At 43.7% G+C, this 13491-nt stretch overlaps 1 protein-coding gene across 2 annotated transcripts in view; it reads left to right on the top strand.

Moving 5' to 3' along the window:
* Positions 1–12229, top strand: part of CDK2AP1 (cyclin dependent kinase 2 associated protein 1) — a 65410-nt gene extending 53181 nt beyond the window's left edge. For both annotated transcript variants that reach the window (XM_077461911.1, XM_077461910.1), the window contains 2 exons: positions 6944–7070; positions 9524–12229. In XM_077461911.1, the coding sequence (XP_077318037.1) occupies positions 6944–7070; positions 9524–9591 (195 nt within the window). In that variant the 3' untranslated portion in view covers positions 9592–12229. The remainder of the gene's footprint in view (positions 1–6943; positions 7071–9523) is intronic.
* The last annotated feature ends 1262 nt before the right edge of the window (positions 12230–13491 follow it).

Genomic DNA, 13491 nt, shown 5'->3' with positions numbered 1-13491 from the left:
TCATATGTACTGTAACTTCTCAGTGACATCAGATGCCACTGTTCGTTGGAGTCGCGCCACCTTGTATGGGTTGCAAAGCGCATTTTAAATTTGTACTGGAGCAGTAACTGGCAGTCGGTAGCATAACTGGCATCACTTATTCATAGAATAGTAGTGCTTTGGGTGGGTACTGAGTTAAGTGTACATTGCATCTAATGGCAACTCGGGATGCCAGGGGATATATTCCTGGACTGCTAGGCATCAAACTGGGTGCTGCTTAGACCCTGATGGTCAGGAAAAAGGTGGATACTCATGATTCTACATCACAAACAGAGTAGATTACAAACAGGTGAGGGAGATATGGACAGTGTGTTGAACAGGCCAGTGACTCTGCTCATTCTTCTGATGATCCATCCTATCCCTGCAATGCATGCCCCATCTGCCCTGCCCATACTCCACCCCCTGCTGTGCACACACACAGAGCACTGTGGAAGGACTTTGTGTGTACAGTTGTGCTCATAAGTTTACATACCCTGACAGAATTTATGATTTCTTGGCAATTTTTCAGAGAATATGAATAACACAAAAACATTTTTCTTTCACTCATGGTTAGTGTTTGGCTGAAGCCATTTATTATCAATCAACTGTGTTTACTCTTCTTAAATCATAATGGCAACAGAAACTACCAAAATTACCCTGATCAAATGTTTACATACCACAGTTCTTAATACCGTGTATTGCCCCCTTTAACATCAATGACGGCTTGAATTTGTTTTTGATAACATACTGTATTCATCTTGCCATCAATTTTGACCAAATTTCCTGTGCCTTTTGTAGCTCATACAGCCACAAAACATCAGCGATTCACCTCCGTGTTTTTACAGTAGGAATGGTGTACCTTTCATCATAGGCCTTGTTGACTTCTCTCCAAGTGAAACGTTTATGGTTGCGGCCAGAAAAGCTCAATTTTTGTCTCATCACTCCAAATGACTTTGTGCCAGAAGGCTTGAGGCTTGTCTCTGTGCTGTTTGGCATATTGTAAGCAGGATAGTTTGATGCATTTGCGTAGTAATGGCTTTCTTCTGGCTACTCGACCATGCAGCCCATCTTTCTTCAAGTGCCTCCTTATTGTACATCTTAAAACAGCCACACCACAAAGAATCCTGTATTTCACCTGAAGTTATTTGTTGGTTTTTTCCTTGAATCCTGAATTTCCTGGCAGCTGTGGCTGAAATTTTATTCGGTCTACCTGGCTGTGGTTTAGTTTCAACAGAACCCCCTCATTTTCCACTTCAAACCCCTTTTGTGTCAACTTGTGTGCATGTTATCAGGCCAAAATCACCAGGGTATGTAAACTTTTGATCAGGGTCGTTTGGGTAGTTTCTGATGTCATTATGATTTAACCACTTGCTTACTGGGCACTTAAACCCCCCTCCTGCCCAGACCAATTTTCAGCTTTCAGCGCTGATGCACTTTGAATGACAATTGCGCGGCCATATAACACTGTACCCAAATACATTTTTATCGTTTTTTTTCCCACAAATAGAGCTTTCTTTTGGTGGTATTTAATTACAGCTGGGAGTTTTATTTTTTGCTAAACAAACAAAAAAAGATGCAAAATAAAAAAAAATTAAAAATCATGCTTCATAGTTTGTTATAAAATTTTGCAAACGGGTCATTTTTCTCCTTCATTGAAATGCGCTGATGAGGCGGCACTGATAGGCTGCACTGGTGGGCACTGATAGGCTGCACTGGTGGGCACTGATAGGCTGCACTGGTGGGCACTAATAGGCTGCACTGGTGGGTACTGATAGGCTGCACTGATGGGCACAGATAAGGTGGCAACGATAGGCACAGATAAGGCAGTACTGATGGGCACAGATAAGTGGACACAGATGGGTGGCACAGATGTGTGGCACTAAGGGGCACTGATAGGTACCACTGATGGGCACTGATAGGTGGCTCTGATAGGTGGCACTGATGGGCAGCACTGATGGGCAATGGTAGATGACACCGATGGGCACGGATATGTGGCACTGGGGTGCAGTACTGTTGTTGAGGCAGATTATGGGCACTGATAGGTGGCACTGTGGGTACTGATGGGGGGCCACTTTTTTTATTATCTAGGTGGCACTGGCAGGGGGCAGGTGGGCACTGATAAGCTGGCCGTGACTGATGTCCCGATCACGGCCGCCGATTACCGGCTCTGTTGTGTCACATGATCAGCTGTCATTGGCTGACAGCTGATCACGTGGTAAGGGGTCGGGATCGACCCCTTGCTCCGATCCGTGATCAGGCGAGTCTCATAGACTCGCTGATCACAGATCGGGCCGCGCGCACCCCTCGGGGCGCGCAGGCCTCTCGTGCACGGGACGACGTCAATAAACGTAGTCCCGGCAAAGTAGGTCCGCGCTGTAGCCATCATTCGGCTATAGCACGGATCTCTAGTGGTTAAAAAGAGTAAACACAGTTGATTTGGTAATAAATGGCTTCAGCCAAACACTAACCATGAGTGAAAAAAGTTTGTGTTATCATTCATATTGTCTGAAAAATGGCCAATAAATCATAAATTCTGCCAGGGTATGTAAACTTATGGGCACAACTATATGTGCAGGACAAATACCATATTGAAGTACACACACACTACAACAGGCACATAGTGGCTAGTTAATTGACCCTCTCTCTGCTCTGAATCTCTGAGAGCTAGGGCTACATTCACACCAGTGATTAGGGCCGGTGTGCATTGTAGCAAGCAGTTCCTCCTGCTGCTGTACACCATTTGGTTCAGAATATTTATTTTTCTATTTTCTTGTTTTCCTCCTCTAAAACCTAGATGCATCGTATAGTCAGGTGCGTCTTATGGAGCAAAAAAATACAGTAGCTTCCCTTTAGCGGGGGTTTCTACCAGCTAGGACTGCCCATATGTAGTGCTGAGTTCTTTTACTGTCCTACTCCCTGTAGGTGGCGATATAACCCAGTGGTCAAGACTAGGAGAGCTCTGTCTGCCAATAAACTCAGAAAAGGGGATTTTATGGTTGGTAACAAAATAATCCAGTGATTTGTGAGTAAAAAAAAATTCTTTGTGTCCTTTAAGGAATACATGAACTCAGAAATAGGAAGTAGGGACACTAGCAAAAAAAATAAAAAAATCATAAGCCAGCCCCCATATAACCCCTCCTCTAGTAGGGAACAATGCTGAAAAATAGCTCAAGCTCTGTCAGATTGGCTGCAGAATGTCTGCGAACAGCAATTTTCAAGTCTTGCCACAGATTCTCAATCCCTTCAAGCCGACCATACGCAAATTTGCATTCATGGCTTGAATGGGTTAACCGGTGTGATGCTTGCAGCTGCAGGCATTACCCCGATACCATTTTTTAGAGCCAGCAGTTGGCTTTTTAGTGATAACAACCAATGCGGCAAAAAGCTGAGACCCGGATTTGCTTTGTGCCGGCTCCCGATGAAGAATCCCGGAAGCGATGTCACTTCTGGTTTACTTGGCTCCCAATGATCTTTTAGATCCCCGATTCCTCAGTAAAGAGTACCTGTCACTGCCTATTACTGTCAAAGGGGATGTTTGCATTCCTTGTGACAGCAATAAAAGTGATCAGAATTATTATTATTATTTTTTTAGAGACAATGTAAAAAAAAAAATTAAAAACCATTTTTTTTAAAGCGCCCCCGGTCCCCGCGTGTTCGTGCAGCAGAGAAGAAAACACATACTTAATTTGCGCCCCCAAATGTCAACTATGTTCAAATCGCACATCTGAGGTATCACCGCAGTTGTCAGAGTGAGAGCAATAAACCTAGCAAAAGACCTCCTCTGTAACCATATCTCTAACTTATAACTGTTACATTTTATTTAAAGTGTCGCCTATGGAGATTTTTAGGTACTGTAATTTGTCGCCATTCCACGAGTGGAAGTCCTGCAAACAGCATCTTAAAATGCCCCTGCCATTGAAATCCATGGCCAGCACTGCCGAAGCGCCCACAAGGTGTTTGCGGGCACTTTTGACCCTCTTTCGGGCGCTAACAAGTGTTAAAAGCGGCCTGAAAAGCGCAGCTAAAATGACGGTAAAGTTCTCCTAAAAATAGTTTTTCATGAAAGTGTCTCCCCCCCCCCCCCCCATAAAAATTACATTTGAAAGACCGCTGCGCAAATACCGTGTGACATAAAATATTGCAAATTATCTGTGCCCATCAGTACTGCCTTATCTGTGCCTATCAGTGCCATTTTATTCTCTATGGTCTCTGCTAAATGGTGCTGCCACCACCAAGTTTCATGGTGGGGATGGTGTGTTCAGGGAGATGTGCAGTGTTAGTTTTCTGCCACACATAGCATTTTGCATTTAGGCCAAAAAGTTACATTTTGGTCTCATCTGACCAGAGCACCTTCTTCCACATGTTTGCTGTGTCCCCCACATGGCTTCTTGCAAACTGCAAATGCCGCGTACACACGTAGCCAACTATCCGGCGGACTTCCCGCCAGACTGTCCGCCGGGCTACTTGCCCACACACGGCACTTTTTCAGCAGACTAATACGGCGTACTAAGTCCGCCGGACTATCCGCCGTACCTTTTTGAAATTAACGGACTCGCCCACACACGCGGAGGAAAGTCAGCTCATTTTGAGCGCGTCTCCAGGTAGCCGGAGCCAGCGAAGGAGGTGTCGCTGACCCCGTCACCTGGTATGGACTTAAAGGGGAACCCCAACGCCGAAAAAAACGGCGTGGGGGTCCCCCCAGGTCCACATCAGACCCTTGTTCAAGCACGCTACCCGGCCGGCCAGGAAAGGGGGGACGAGCGCCCCCCCCCCCCCCCCCGAGCCGTACTAGGCCGCGTGCCCTCAACATGGGGGGGTGTCTTGGGGAAGGGGGGGCCGCGCTGTTGATGAGGACAATGGCCATGTTGATGAGGACAAGGGCCTCTTCCCGACAACCCTGGCCGTTGGTTGTCGGGGTCTGCGGGCGGGGGGGTTATCGGAATCCGGGAGCCCCCTTTAATAAGGGGGCCCCCAAATCCTGGCCCCCACCCTATGTGAATGAGTATGGGGTACAATGTACCTCTACCCATTCACCTGTAAATAAAAGTAAAAAAAAAACACAACACACAAGGGTTAAAATAGTTTATTGCACAGCTCCGGGGGTCTTCTGTTCGTCTTTGGGGGTCTTCTCGCCGGACTCCTCCGCTATCTTCTGCTAGCTCTTTTGTTGGCGGAGGAGCCCGGCTTTCTTCTTCGCCGCCGCCCTCTTCTTCTGACTTCGAGGGTCTTGTCCCCCTCTTCGGTTCTTCTTGCCGGGCCACCGCGCCTTCTTCTAGCTCTTTTACAGGCGGTGGCCTGGTCTTCTGTCGCCGCTTTCGCTGTCTTCTGTTCTTCTCTTCAGATGTTGCCTCGTCACTCTCTCTGCTCACAATGACCGGGACATGGCGTGCGGCGACTTATATAGGGACATCACCGGATGATGTCCCCGCCCACAGACCCCGACAACCAATGGCCAGAGTTGTCGGGAAGAGGCCCTTGTCCTCATCAACATGGGGACAAGGTGCTTTGGGGTGGGGGGGCCGCGCGCCCCCCCCTTCCCCAAGGCACTCCTCATGTTGAGGGCACGCGGCCTGGTACGGCTCAGGAGGGAGGGGGGCTCGCTCGTTCCCCCTTTCCTGGCCGGCCGGGTAGCGTGCTCAGACAAGGGTCTGATGTGGACCTGGGGGGACCCCCACACCGTTTTTTTCGGCGTTGGGGTTCCCCCTTAAGTCCATACCAGGTGACGGGGCTAGCGACGCCTCCTTCGCTGGCCCCGGCTACCTGGAGATGTGCTCAAAATGAGCGGTAAAAGTCTGTTCTTTTCAAAAGTACGGCGGACTGGCATACACACGGCCGATTTGTCTGCTGAAATGCGAGTCCGACGGAAAGATTGGAGTGCAAAACTACTTTCTAAGTCCGCCGTACTTTTGGGTAAAAAAAAGTCCGCCGGAGGCTACACACGGGGGGATTGTCTGGCGGACTTGAGTCCGCCGGACTTTTGCACCGGATTGTTTGATAGTGTGTACGCGGCAAAACAGTACTTCTTATGGCTTTCTTTCAACAATGGCTTTCTTCTTTCCACGCTTCCATAAAGACCAGATTTGTGGACAGATTCTCCCGCCTGAGCTGTGGATCTCTGTAGCTCCTCCAGAGTTACCATGGGCCTCCTGGCTACTTTTCTGATTAATGCTCTCCTTACCCGGCCTGTCTGTTTAGGTGGATGGCCATGTCTTGGTAGGTTTGCAGTTGTGCCATACTCTTTCCATTTTCAGATGATGGATTGAACAGTGCTCTGTGAGATGTTCAAAGCTTGGGATATTTTTTTTTTTTTTTTATATAACCTAACCCTGCTTTAAATTTCTTCACAACTTTATCCCTGACCTGTCTGGTGTGTTAATTGGCCTTTGTGATACTGTTTGTTCACTAAGGTTCTCTAACAAACCTTTGGCTTCACAGAACAGCTGTATTTTATACTGAGAAGGCAGTTGGTTCCACTAGAATACAGATGCAAGCCACACATTCAGATGTTTATTTGTAAAGAAATTTAAAAACCATTTATCATTTTCCCTCCACTTCACAATTATGTGCCACTTTGTCTTGGTCTATCACATGAAATCCTAATAAAATACATTTACGTTTTTGGTTGTAACATGACAAAATGTGGAAAATTTCAAGGGGTGTGTGTATATATGTATGTATATGTGTGTATATATATATATATATATATATATATATATATATATATATATATATATATATATATACTTTAAGGCACTGTATATTTTAATGTAATTCAATAGTGAATGAATGAAGTATTTGTATAGCGCACAACGCGAACTAAATCGCCTCAAGGCGCTGTGAAGAGCTTGGTTGTCCAAACATAGTAATTTCGATTTTGGGACTTCTTTTTGTAATGACTCCTTACTTTTTGCTATACTGTTTTTAGAGTACAACCAGCAATCAGGTTCCCCAAAGCAAGTATGCAGAGCTTCTTGTCATCATAGAAGAGCTTGGTAAAGAAATTCGACCAACCTATGCAGGCAGTAAAAGCGCAATGGAGAGACTAAAAAGAGGTAAGGGTGTGTTTAATGTAATAATTATATTTTATTACAAACTTTAAAACCTAGCAAGAGAAATTGATCAAAACTGGAGCATTCACAATCTGGAGTAGCTGTGCATGGCAACCAGTCAGCTTCTATCTTTCATTTTCAAAGCTTAACTGAACAAGCCTTAAAGGGATTGTAAAGTTAAAAATAACAAACATGTTATACTTACCTCCACTGTGCAGCTCGTTTTGCACAGAGTGGCCCCGAACTTGCTCTTCTGGGGTCCCTCAGCGGCTGTCTCTGCTTCCTCCCGCAGGTGCTTCTCACATTCATGCGAGCTCCCTCGCATGGTGAGAAGCATCTGCGGGCGCGCTCCCGTGATGCAGCCGGCGGCTATAGCCGCTCGCTGTATCACACGGCCCCGCCCCCCGGCGTTCCGCATCAGTGGATGTGATTGACAGCAGCGCGAGCCAATGGCTGCGCTGCTTTCCATCTATCCACTCCAGCCAATCAGCGGCCAGGCTGAGTGGTGAAGAAGAAGTCGAGGACGAGCGCCGGACTTTCGAGGGGTGAGGTTAGTAAAACGGGGGGGCTGGCACTGTCAGATGTTTTTTCACCTTAATGCATAGAATGTATTAAGGTGAAAAAACATTTACCTTTACAACCCCTTTAAGATACAAGATGATTAGTTGCAATGCACAGCTGCTCCAGTTTTGATATATCTCTCTCAATGTATAGCAAGCCAGAATTTTTTTATTTTTATTTAAGGTGAAATTATAGCTGTTTAGACACATGGTGAACGTTTTTACTTACTGCAGAAGAGGCATATCTTTTCTGCAAGGCTTCTTACCTTCCTCTTCACATTCTTCTTTTGTGTGTACACTGTGCTGAGCAGCTAAGTGTACAATCCTGACCCTGCTGGTGGCAGGATGAATGAACTCCCATATGCATGTGCAGGTGTTCTCTCATTCTGGACTGACCAATCAAGATTGCTGAAGATTTTGAGTGCAGAAGAAGCTGAATAGAGGTCTATGCAGGTGGGGGAGCTTGGGGATATAGCATTGCTAAACCAGAGGTGAGTATAGTTTCACCTTAATGTGGAAGGCTTATGAGGTCTGTGAAGTTTTTATTTCTGTGTACCGATGGGGGATTAACTCACAATTTGAACTGGTGACAGAAAATGATCTGAATTCAACAGGAACAGAAGGAGAAATATTCTAATGGGTAAACCTTTTTCTGGGGACAACCATATAAGGTTTCATTCACACCTGTGCATTGTGAGAATGTGCGCAAAATCTATTTTCCGCAACACAAAAAAACACGCTGCCCTTTTGCAGATGCATGGTGATGCCATTAATTGGTAATGGCACCCCCATGCATCTTCCGAACTCGCATAAACAGTACCATGTTTTGGTGCGGCACAGTTTTTAAAATGGATCAGGTTCTTCGTGTGTGTGTGTGTGTGTGTGTAGGGCAGCCTCTTGAAATGAATGAGCTCCCCTAACTGCAATATGGGGTGAATGAGCAAAAAAAGCATGAAGTGATTTCCTCTCACTATGGAGATGTTTGTTCTTACTTGCTGCTGTGTCTCTTGGAGAGGAAGCGAAGGGAAATCTTCCAGAGGTAAAACTGACAAAAACAAAAGTGACAGGGGTCTTAAAGCGGAGTTCAACCTGGTTCTGTGGTTATTAAAAGTCAGCGGCTACAAAAAGTGTAGCTGCTGACTTTTAATATACTCACGGTCGCCCGAAGCCTAGCTTCTCCCCATCACCTGTCCGTGGTGCCGGCATTACTGCTGTGGGCACCTGTCGCAGCTTGCAGCTTCACAGCTGGGTGCGCACGTGAATGGCCGTGCAATCTTCTGAGACCTGTGACATGTCCCAGAAGATTGCAGGGAGGTAGGGGCTGCCTAGGGGGAGAGGAGGAGTCGTCTAGGCAGCCGGGAGCTGGGTACCTGTCAAAACCAGGTACTTGCTGCCCCCCACCCCAAAAAACTGACATGCCAAATGTGGCATGTCAAGGGGTAAGAAGTGCTTAAAGCGGAACTCTGTTTTTATATATGCTCTGTCTAAAACAAAACAAAAAAAAAAGTTTTGACTTAAGGCTCGGTTCACACAGGGGCGGCACGACTTGCAGCGCGACTCACAGACGCGACCTGCAAACGACTTCAGCGGCGACTTGCAAAACGACTTCTGTATAGAAGTCAATGCAAGTCATCTGAAGTCACCCCAAAAATAGTACAGGAACCTTTTTTCTAAGTCGGAGCGACTTGAGTCGCTTCTATTAGAACGGTTCCATAGTACAGAACGGAGCACGACTTGTCAGGCGGCTAAGTCGCCCCTGTGTGAACCGAGCCTAACAAAGCACACTTTTCAGAGATCCTTGCAGGTTCCTGCTGGTTGTTGTGTTTGATTGGCTGCAGCTGTCTACATTCATTTGTTTATGGCTTTATATACCTCACCTGTTTTTTTTTTTCTTAGGAATTATCCATGCAAGAGGCTTGGTACGAGAATGCTTGGCTGAGACAGAACGAAATGCAAGATCCTAGCTGTGCCCAATACCACACATCTAAAGCATACAAAGATCTTTCTTTCTGGATTTTTAAACCTTCAGGGCAGTCTTTCTGATTATTTAGCTAGAGGGAGCTGTATCATTTTCAGGAGCCCTCTAATGTACTGTAAAGCTGCTAATCCTACGATGCAATTTTTACTAGTAAACAGAATTTCCATATATATTTAAAAGTATTGCTGACTCTTTCAGATTCTTTTTCTAAGAGTCCAAGGAAATTCATGATGTTTTGCATCATAAGCTGCAATATATTTTCCTTACCTTCCTGGTAGGTTTATATCCAGGTTACATCAGTGTTTACGTGTTGAAATTAGAGGCTTCATATTTTGTTTGCTTTTTCAAGAACAAGAGAATTTCTTACATTTTTTTTTTTGCAATTATACTTCTTTTGGTTAAAGGACCAATAAACCGAATCTGCATATAAACCTGCGTTGCCAGAAAAAAAAAGTGATCTCGTATGACAAGTTCGTGTTTATGGGGTGAGGTAAATGGCCAATGGCTTTTGGGGAGACTTTGATGAAACCGGTTTGAATGTGGTTCAAATTACTTTTGTTTTCCTAAAGTGTCTGTCTGCACCACTCTCCTTATCCACCTACCCTCTCTATTGAGCACTGAGCTGGGCTCATTTAACTATATGGAGCACTCCTAACAGCAGACATTCCAGAGGGCAGTTATATAATGCCTGCCTATGGATTTATAAAATACACAAGGTGTATGTATAGCCAAACATTTAAAACCTATTTTATATAGAGTAAAGCGGGTGTTAAAACCCCTTTGAATGGATTTGGTTTTGTTTTTGTGTTGTGTTGGGGACATTTCCCTTCCTTCCTGTAATGGAGATAGAATAGGAAGTGATGGAAATTTCCCTCTTAGACATTTGTCCCTAGAACGGGTGTCCCAATTTAGAGATTTGCCTTTTTTCCTTCTGTTCTGTGGACAACTGTAACAGTTTGGGTTTCTGAACAGTTTCTGTTTCAGTGACAATAGCCAACAGCACATATAGAGAGGTTGAATCTCCCTAGTGGGAAATAGAAACCAATACAAATTTGAGATTCTAACCCACTGTACTCAAAAGTTTAAAACATTTTGGCTATACGTTCACTTTAAGGCTACCAAACAGTAAAAAATCAGTGCTGAGTGAAAGCTGACTCGACTCAGTGGTTGGTTAATTACAGCCCTTTCACACTGCTCTTTTGATCAGATTTTCAGTTCAAAAGAGCAGAAGAAAAAGGCAACCCCTTTAAATCGTATGGAACCAGTTTGTTGCATTTTTGCCTACTTTCACACCGCTCTGTTGCAAAAAAAAAAAAAAAAAAAAAAAAAAGATTATCCCGCTTTTTTTTTTTTTTTTTCAATTGAAAAACTGATCAAAGATCAGTGTGAAAGGGCCCTAAAATGAACCAAACATGCACTAAAAAATGCAGCAAGCAGGACTTTTAAAAATGCAACTGACTGGTGTGAGAAGTTCCATAGGATTTAAAAGGATGGAATTTTTCATGCATTTTTTTTTCCGCTTTTTTTTTTAATGAAAAAAAATGATCAGTTTGAAAGGTCCCTATCTCTGGCATTCTGTTGGTGTAATTGACTGCCATGAGCTCCTGCTGCCTAATGCAGCCATTGCTATGATGGACTGTGTTGCACAGGGCAGCCAAAATCATTGAGGTCTTGTTTTGATAGTGTTTATATTCTTAACTGCCAAATATTAAGTACAGGAACCAGAGTCCATCCTGTTATGGTCTGCTATCCATACAGTAAATTCTAAGAGCCCTTTCACACTGATCAGCTTTTGAGTTTAAAAAGCAGAAGAAAAATGCATCCTTTAAGTCCTTCTTGTTAAATTTTTGGTGTGCTTTTCAAAACGACACCAAAAATGCAGCTCCTCATTGAAATGAATAGAAAATGCATCAAAAACTCAGATGCGTTTTTTGAATCGCACGTCAACGTTTTACAGGTGCATGCTGTAAGTCAGGCAACCAGAAAACGTGGCAGAAACTAATCAAAAATGCATTTGCGTTTTTGGCGTTTTTTTTTTGTTCAATGGAGCAGTGTGTGAGCAGCCTTAACTGCACTTAAGAATAAGAATTATTGATTGAATAACATACATTTTTCAAATATCTCCAGACAGTAGCACTTCAGAATACATTATTGTGAAAGTAACCTGTGTTGTAGGTTTAGTGGTCCTTTTATCTGTTATGGTAATTACTGTCAAATCATTCCTTGCTTGCCCTTAACATTATAAAGTTGTTTTCTTATTGTTTAAAAAAAGCTGTGGGATCAAGCCCTGATCAGTTTGGTGTTTAGGATGTTGGGATTTCTACAACAGAAGAAACTATAAAAAAAGATGTCACTTGTTACATTCAGCAAACCAATAGGTGGAAAGGGGCTGCACCACGGACCTATGCATCTGCATGTCTGTAAATGCTTTGCTAGCCATTCAACATGCATGGGGGTGATGACCTTTCTGCTGGCAGATATATATACTGTATATAACTGCCTCTTGGTTATTACTCTATATTCAGAATAGGCTGTTACTTGTTGGAGAAAAGCAACAAGTCTAACTATTTGCATCTTTGTATGTATTTATTACTTGATGTAATAAAGCTTATTTTCACTAAGGATTTGAACCGGTTTTATTAGTTTTTATGATTCACATTGTACAGTAAATGGTTGGTTGAAATGGAGAATAGGAACAAGAAGTAAAGCTTAGGGGCCATACAGCAGAATACATTTTAAAGACTGATTTTGTGTGTGTTTTTTTTTTTTTTTTTTAACTTTTAGGGCCTGTTTACAATATCAGACTACAGTAACACTTGTGGGTGCAATACAGTGGAATTCTTTCTAAAATCTATACAGTGGATATAAAAAGTGTACACACCCCTGTTAAAATGTCAGGTTTCTGTGATGTAAAAAAAATGAGACAAAGATGAATCATTTTCGTTTTTTTTCCCTTTTAACGTGACCTAAAAACTATAAAACTCAGTTGAACAACAAACTGAAATCTTTTAGGTGGAGGGATGTAAAAATAAAATATGGTTGCATAAGTGTGCACACCCTTACACTAATGCTTTGTTGAAGCACCTTTTGTATTTATTACAGCACTCAGACTCATACCCAAAAAGACTATCAGCATGCAAAGCCCTCTTCAGATCACCCCACAGATTTTCAAATTGATTCAGGCCTGGGCTCTGGCTGGGCCATTCCAAAACTTTAATCTTCTGGTGAAATCATGCCTTTGATTTGGATGTATGTTCTGGATCGTTCCAATGCTGAAAGATGAAGTTCCTCTTCATGTTCAGCTTTCTAGCAGAAGCCTGACGGTTTTGTGCCAACATTGACAGGTATTTGGAACTGTTCATAATTCCCTCTACCTTGACTTAGACCCCCGTTGCAGCTGAAGAAAAACAGCCCCAAAGCATGATGCTGCCACCACCATACTTTACTGTGGGTATGGTGTTCTTTTGGTGATGTGCAGTGTGTTTGCTGCAAACCTATATTTTGGAATTATAGCTAAAAAAAGCTCAACCTTGGTTTGAACTTTTGGGACCATAAAACATTTTCCCACATGCTTTTGGGAGACTTCAGATGTGTTTTTGCAAAATGTAGCCAGGCTTGGATGTTTTTCTTCATAAGAAAAGGCTTCCATCTTGCCACTCTACCCCATAGCCAAGACATATGAAGAATATGGGAGATTGTTGTCACATGTACCACACAGCCAATACTTGCCAGATATTCCTGCAGCTCCTTTAATGTTGCTCTAGGCCTCTTGGCAGCCTCCCTGACCAATTTTGGATGGACGTCCTAGACATCCCAGTCCTGACAGTTCCATGATATATCTAATACCTTGGAAATTCTTAACTTTTAACCACTTAAGGACCGCCGC

Source organism: Lithobates pipiens, unplaced genomic scaffold, assembly GCF_037356315.1.
Source record: "Lithobates pipiens isolate NorthernLeopardFrog02 unplaced genomic scaffold, aLitPip1_a1.2 Scaffold_3, whole genome shotgun sequence".
Taxonomy (NCBI): domain Eukaryota; kingdom Metazoa; phylum Chordata; class Amphibia; order Anura; family Ranidae; genus Lithobates; species Lithobates pipiens.
This window is presented reverse-complemented; position numbering and strand designations above follow the sequence as displayed.